This window comes from Neopsephotus bourkii, unplaced genomic scaffold (assembly GCF_033783945.1).
Source record: "Neopsephotus bourkii isolate Nb327-2 ecotype Australia unplaced genomic scaffold, CSIRO-AGI_Nbou_v1 NB_1589, whole genome shotgun sequence".
Classification (NCBI taxonomy): domain Eukaryota; kingdom Metazoa; phylum Chordata; class Aves; order Psittaciformes; family Psittacidae; genus Neopsephotus; species Neopsephotus bourkii.
Window position 1 is genome coordinate 2282364 of NW_026902065.1, and position 6517 is coordinate 2288880.

The 6517-nt window shown below is 43.8% G+C and overlaps 1 protein-coding gene across 2 annotated transcripts; it reads left to right on the forward strand.

Annotated features, from left to right (window-relative positions):
• Positions 1-502: 502 nt before the first annotated feature.
• Positions 503-6180, forward strand: MTERF2 (mitochondrial transcription termination factor 2). Of its 2 annotated transcripts, none has more exons than XM_061371824.1 (2): positions 503-715; positions 4462-6180. In XM_061371824.1, exon 2 carries the CDS (start codon positions 4490-4492, stop codon positions 5681-5683), a length of 1194 nt encoding a protein of 397 aa, XP_061227808.1. In that variant the 5' UTR covers positions 503-715; positions 4462-4489; the 3' UTR covers positions 5684-6180. The 2 variants fall into 2 exon arrangements, with proteins under 2 accessions (XP_061227808.1, XP_061227809.1); XM_061371825.1 differs by having other exon boundaries at positions 503-675.
• Positions 6181-6517: the final 337 nt, after the last annotated feature.

Below are 6517 nucleotides of genomic sequence, written 5' to 3' on the forward strand. Positions count from 1 at the left end.
TCATTAGGAAGAAATTCTTTACTGTGAGGGTGGTGAGGCACTGGCACAGGGTGCCCAGAGAAGCTGTGGCTGCCCCATCCCTGGCAGTGTTCAAGGCCAGGTTGGATAAGGCTTGGAGCAACCTGGTCTAGTGGAAGGTGTCCCTTGAGCTTTAAGGGTCCCTTCCAACCCAACCCATTCTATGACTCTAACAAAGTCTGTTTTAACAAGCAGAAGAACCTCAGGTGACTTTTGCACCACGAAAAGACCGTGCAAGCCCGTTCCCCACACTCGATTAAGTATCCTGCACCAGAGCAGGACCTGCATCCGCAGGACAGCAAACGCCTCATTTACCTCAAACTCAGACTTAACAACTGCGCTTCACCGCCACACGCCCCTCCCCGCCGCCACATGGTACATCCCCCCGAAGTGTTCACCCTATCCCCCCCCCGCTCGGGCGGCACCGATGGTAGGGCCCAACGAAACGCGGCGCAGCGAGCCAGGTCAGGCGCGGCGCGCGCGGGGCCGGTCCCAGCCGGCTCTGTCCTGTTCCCACCGGTCGGGGGCGCGGGGCGGCGGGTGCCGCGGCGATGGCCGGTGAGGGGAGCCTTGGCGCGGCTCTCCGCAGCTGGCGTGCTCCTCGGCCTCCAGTGCTTTGACGACAGTGTCACAGCAGTGACGGCCGGAAGATAAGCGGTGCGAGATGCGGAGGGACGGGTTGTGTGTGATTTGAACGGTGCGAGGTTGGGAAGGGAGCCCTTGGGCGCCAGTCGTTGTCGTAGGTCGCGGGTGACGCTGCAGCCGGGTGAGCTAGCAGTGACGGCAGAAACCTGCTGTGGTAGCGAGGAGCTAGGCCCCTCTGGGAAGGGGCCTTCCTCCCTCCGCTCCAGGGCTGGCTGCAGGACAACGGCCGCCTCCTGCCCCTCCGACCCGGTCCAAAGAGAAGAGAGGGGCTGTGCAGGCAGGCACCGTCCGCATCGGCCCCGCCTCGATCGGGCCGTGAGGGAGCACTTTGTTGTCCCTGTAGAAAGGCAACCTATGGAGGGTTTCAAGACCTGACTGGACAAAGCAGCCTAGTCTTACCTTATATCAGACCCTGCTGTGAGGTTCTGAGGTCCCTTTCCGTTTGGATTATCAAAGGTTCCTCTCTTTTTTTCTAAAAAGCTTTGTCGGTCTAGCATAGTTTTGTAATCCTTCTTTACCTCATCTCCACTACCGATACAAAGCAGGGGTTCCTTTTTTTGGCTGTAAGTGCTGAAGTGCAAATGGTTACTCTGCTATGTGTTAATCTACAAAAGTGCTACCTGTTACTGCTTCACACTTCTTTGCAAGCTATTCAAATCCTAGGTACTTTCCTCACTTCTAGGTAGATGCCTGTTTTTCCTGGTTAAGTCAAAGCTCAACTAGGCATTTAGTAGTTTCATTTAATTCTGTACAGGCCACTAAGACCTAGGAAGAACCTGTTGTAATGAGAGTGGTGGTGACCAGCATACTGTAGTAGTCATACTGGTGTTCTCTTTAGTGAAAGATTTGTGAAATATACAACACAAGCAAGAGGTTAGTTTGTTAATTTTCAGAAAGTGAGATTTGAGTCTTCAATTCAAAATCTCTGAATGAAATGAAGGATGAATAGCCAGTTGACCCTAGTATCCATTTCCTATAGAAGATACATATAGAAGCCTCAGTAAACAGTGAAACTTACAATGCCCCATTGCTCTGTAGATCCAGGTCACTGCAAGCGTGCTAGCAAGCGGGATCACAGATAACTTCCTGTGAAGGTGGACATTATTTCACTTCCTTATTGCTGTTAGGACATGTGGTCATAAGAGGGTGCTGCTGGCAGCAAGAGCAAACTTCTGTCTAAGTTGTATTTTTTCCTTAATCCCTCAATTGTTTTACAATCCCCACAGCAATATAAGTATGTAAAAAGTTACAGTGGGGTCCTGCATATTAGGGCAGTAGTTCAGCTTGTGCTTTAAGAGAACTCTGAACTTCTGGAGTAGGTTACGTACCCTGGAAATGTCATCTATGGACTCTGAAATACACCACAGCACATCTCTTAATCATCTTCTCAGTTTCTATAGAGCACCATGACATTAAGATCTGTTCATCTTATTTTTCATGTTATATTTTGCTCTGTGCTTTAGAAGAGCTCCTGAGTACCCCAGTCAAATCCGGCTTAGCAAATACCTTTCCTTTCATAGTATTCTGTGTTTATGCACGGGTGATCCTCACTAACAGCACTAAAAATTGAGTATGATGTCAGCTGAACATAACAATTGTTTCCATGTAAGATCTTGGAAGAGCACAATTTACTACATCACGATTTTTTTGAGAAGTTCTATAATAGATAAAATGACTGTATTTTAAGCGACTGCATTACTCACAAGACAGTTTTGTTTAACAGCAGGATTACACACTGAAGCAGAAGTCATGATTAGTTATTTTCCTGGTTTGTACTTTGGAAGTGCCATCTGACATCCCAAGCCATTTTAACAATACTTTATTACAGCTGAGCTGAAGCATCAGTGAAGAAAGCCCTGATCCTCCGGAGATTTACTTACTCTGCTTGGAGCCACAAAATTCAATAGAAAGCCTCAGAATACTTGGACACAGGCAGTTGTGTCACTGCGAGTACAGGAGAGGCTTCAGTTTACAGTCCCCATGAAAACAGTTGCTTTTTCATGACATGGAAAGGTCAGCACATGAAAAGGATGTGACTTACCCACACTTAGAATGCTGTCAGCATTACTGCGAAAATCTGCCTGTTCTTTGTTGGAGCTTTGCTGGGCAGCACTCCTCAATCACAGATTTTATGCAGATAAAATCATTAGCCTTGGGCTCATGACACAAGCAGTTGCGTTAGGCAATCAGATTTTGCCTCAGAGGTTTGAAATAACACTAAAAACCAAGTTACAGATAAGCCACTTCTGTTAATAATGTAAGTTGCATACAGGAGATTATTGTTCTGTCTTAGTTTGTGATGTAATAACATAACAAGAGCCCAGCTTTTAAAAGCCAAGAAACTTCAATGTAAAAACAAAGCTAAGTTCTCTCTTGAGGTAAAGTGTTTTACTCCTGGAAAATATTTAACCTTGCCTGTCAACTAGACAGAGGCTTTATCACTTTAGTCCTATAAACAAGCCATGTATTTCCTTAAAGATGGGCTGTAAAGAAGATTCTAGGGGTCTTGTGTAGCTGTTCCTGCAACAGTATTCTTGGCCTGTTACATAGGAGATTTGACTGCATGTTTGTGACAGTCTGCTAAAATAAAACCCCAACTTAATGGTCATGTAAGTACTTGAAGCATGCTACACTTCAGGAGAGGTGAAATTAACCCTACAAACAGAACAGTCAAATACACAAATAGTAATTTTCTCCCCATTTTCAGTTTCAGCAGTCTTAAGCACGTTACCAGCAGCAGCAATCTGTGTAAGCATTTCACAGACCAGCAGTTCTGTCTTTCACACTTCCTGCTTCCAAAAGGTGGTTATGAAAACACCATGTAGGAAGTTAAAGATACAGTTGATGATAGCATTGTTTGACTGCTATCGCTCCTTTGGCCACTGCAGAGCAGGTCGTGATACCTGGCAGTCAGTTTGAGCAAAGGTGGGGTACGGGGTTACCCACATCTACCTTGTGGTTGCTGTGCGGACCCCAGCACAGCCATGCACCTACTCTGTGAGCACTCTCACCCTGATGGGGCTGGCTGGGAATGACAGAAGGACCTGCAGGCAGAAATAAGGCGTCAGGTGCAAAGCATAGCTAGAGCAAAGTAGGTACTGGAAGAAACAGGTGAAGGCCTAATGATGTCACAGCATACTTACTTCCTCTCCCAGAATACCAGTGTGCTTTTACAGAACCCAGTTCTGGTGCTGGCTTAGCAAGTGAAAAACACATCCATAAAGGTTTCAGTGATTTTTCTTTTTTCCCTTAATTTTAACAAGAATGATTTCAAAATGCAGTTAGGCTATGAACTGCTGCTGAAGGAGCACTGGGGGATCTCTGACACACAAAGGAACAAGTCATGCTCTTAACAATTCCTGAGAAGCAAATATATTCAGAAAGGCTAAGGTATTTAAACTACCTTTTTTTCTTGTTTTAAATTCATTTAGTAGAATTACTGTCAGATTAAATTGCACGAAACATGTTTCTAGTGTTGTATAAGCAAGCTGTAACACAGTAACAATGTTAGCTGCAGGAAACAGCTGACAGTTTGGTTCTTGTATGACTGCAAGCTTTTATACAGGCAGAGCGCTGCCCCCACATGAGGCCTGTTATATCCGCACATCACTGTTCCAGTGAGGCATCCCTCAGAACATTAACCTTTCAGAAATGATTTTTACCTCCCCGCTATTGCGTGAAACCTGAATTTTGTGCTAATAACAAAGCCCACTGTTGAGAGTCATTTCTTATGCCAGCTCAGTCTAAGTGTCAGCATCTCTGAGTGTTAACTTGTGCCTTAAACATGTTTTCTTACAGTTCTCTCTCCATTAGGCTCAACTTCACGATGCTGAGGGGAGTCACTCACGGTGCAAAAGGTACATTTACTTTTTTGTTGGCAAGACCTCAGCGCCACAACCCGGGATTGTATTTCTCATCAGTACGGACTGAAGCAGCCAGCAGAAGCTTCCTGATCCGCTCCACTTACACAACTGACACAAAATCCAGAGAGGAGAATAAAAAAACCATCGAGAGTCTCTACAGCTTGTCCATTGATGTTAAGAAAATACGCAGACTAAAGGAATGGGTCCTTCTCCAGGATGTGGCCTACGTTCAAGAAATTGCTGGTATTTTACAGGAAATGGGAGCAGATGAGGCCACTGTAGCTAACATTTTAGAACGCTGCCCAGAGGCAGTTCTCCATACCCCTGCAGAGATAAACTCTCAAAGAGCTCTGTGGCAATTGGTATGCCAGAATGAAAAACAGTTGATTAAATTAATAGAACAGTTTCCAGAGTCTTTTTTTACTACTGAGTATCATGAGAACCAGAAGGCAAATATACTGTTTTTTCAAGAGCTGGGACTTAAGAATAACATAATCACCAGGTTCTTGACAAGCGCACCCAATATTTTCTATAATCCTGTGGAGAAAAACAAAGACATTATAGAGACATTACAAAGAAATTATTTAAGTTTAGGAGGTTCTGATGCAAATATGAAGATCTGGATACTGAAGTTATTGAGCCAGAATCCATTTATTTTATTGAATAACTCCACTGCAATCCGGGAGAACTTGGAATTTCTCCAGAAGAATGATTTCACTGACCATGAAGTTCTGCAGCTGCTGTCCAAACTTAAAGGTTTCATTTTTCAACTCACTGCTTCTACTATGCAGGAGAGTATGCTTTTTTCCAAAAGAGTCTTTAAGTGCAGCGATCAAGAATTAAAAGAGCTTGTGCTGAAGTGCCCGGCCCTTCTCTACTATTCTGTTCCAGTCTTGGAAGAAAGACTTGAAGGACTTCTGAAGGAAGGAATTTCTGTAGCACAGATTAAAGAGACACCAATGGTGCTGGAGTTGACAACGCAAATTGTCCAGTACCGAATTAAAAAACTCTCTGCTTTGGGATATGATATCAAGAGTGGAACTCTAGAAAGCCTGAATGGCACTAAGAAAGATTTTGAAGTCAATTATGGTAAGATACAGTCAAAGAAGGAGAGACCTATTTTTAATCCTGTTGCTCCTATACACGTTGAAGATTAATTTGAATATTGTACTTTGAATTATGCAAAGGAAAATTGTCAAAGAGAAAAAGATGATGGTTCTTTGAGAAGAGCTGAAACAAAAGTCATCTTAACCACACTGTAGTCCTACACTGTACTTTGTCCTGGAGCAGGTCTTAGGCACAACTTCATTATACAATCATAGCTTTCTAATGCTTTCAGATAATATCACAGAACCTGGTTATGATAAAGGTTGCTTTTTTTTTTTTAGCACAGGGAGTACCTCACATGTTTGGGCCTTTTTTTGTTCTGTTACATTTCCTTATCTAACAGGGCATTAACTGGTTTGGATTTAAACTCTGTTACTGCAGTCCAGCCTGTGGCAGTGATTAAGAGAGTCTTTATCTGAGAAAGAGAAATGGAGGATTATTTTTCCAGCAGTGTTCATCAACCCAGTGGATCCCTGATGCTTGGAAACTCTCTTGGAGTTCAGTTGTGTCTTGCTGCAGTAAATAAACTACAAGACAACCTCGTTTACATTTCTGAGACTGCAAAATCTACTCCTTTTGCAAAAGGTTTGGGGCAGGAGGGAATACATTTATTGCTATTATCTAGTTAATTTCTCCTTTTCTAGCAAGGCTCTGGGAGAGAAAAGGTTAGCAAGGGATCCAAGCGAGTCTGAGATGATTGTAGGACAAAGGAAGAAGTCATGCTTTTCATCAGGTGTAACAAAACTCTAGTCTGTAAATCACTGGTGTTACAAAAATGACTACCGGATTTGCAAACAGCTGCCATAGTTTCTAAATATATGGGTGGCACTGCTTCTCAGATAACACCCTAGGGTAATTGTTGACAAGTGCTGCCTTTCAAAATA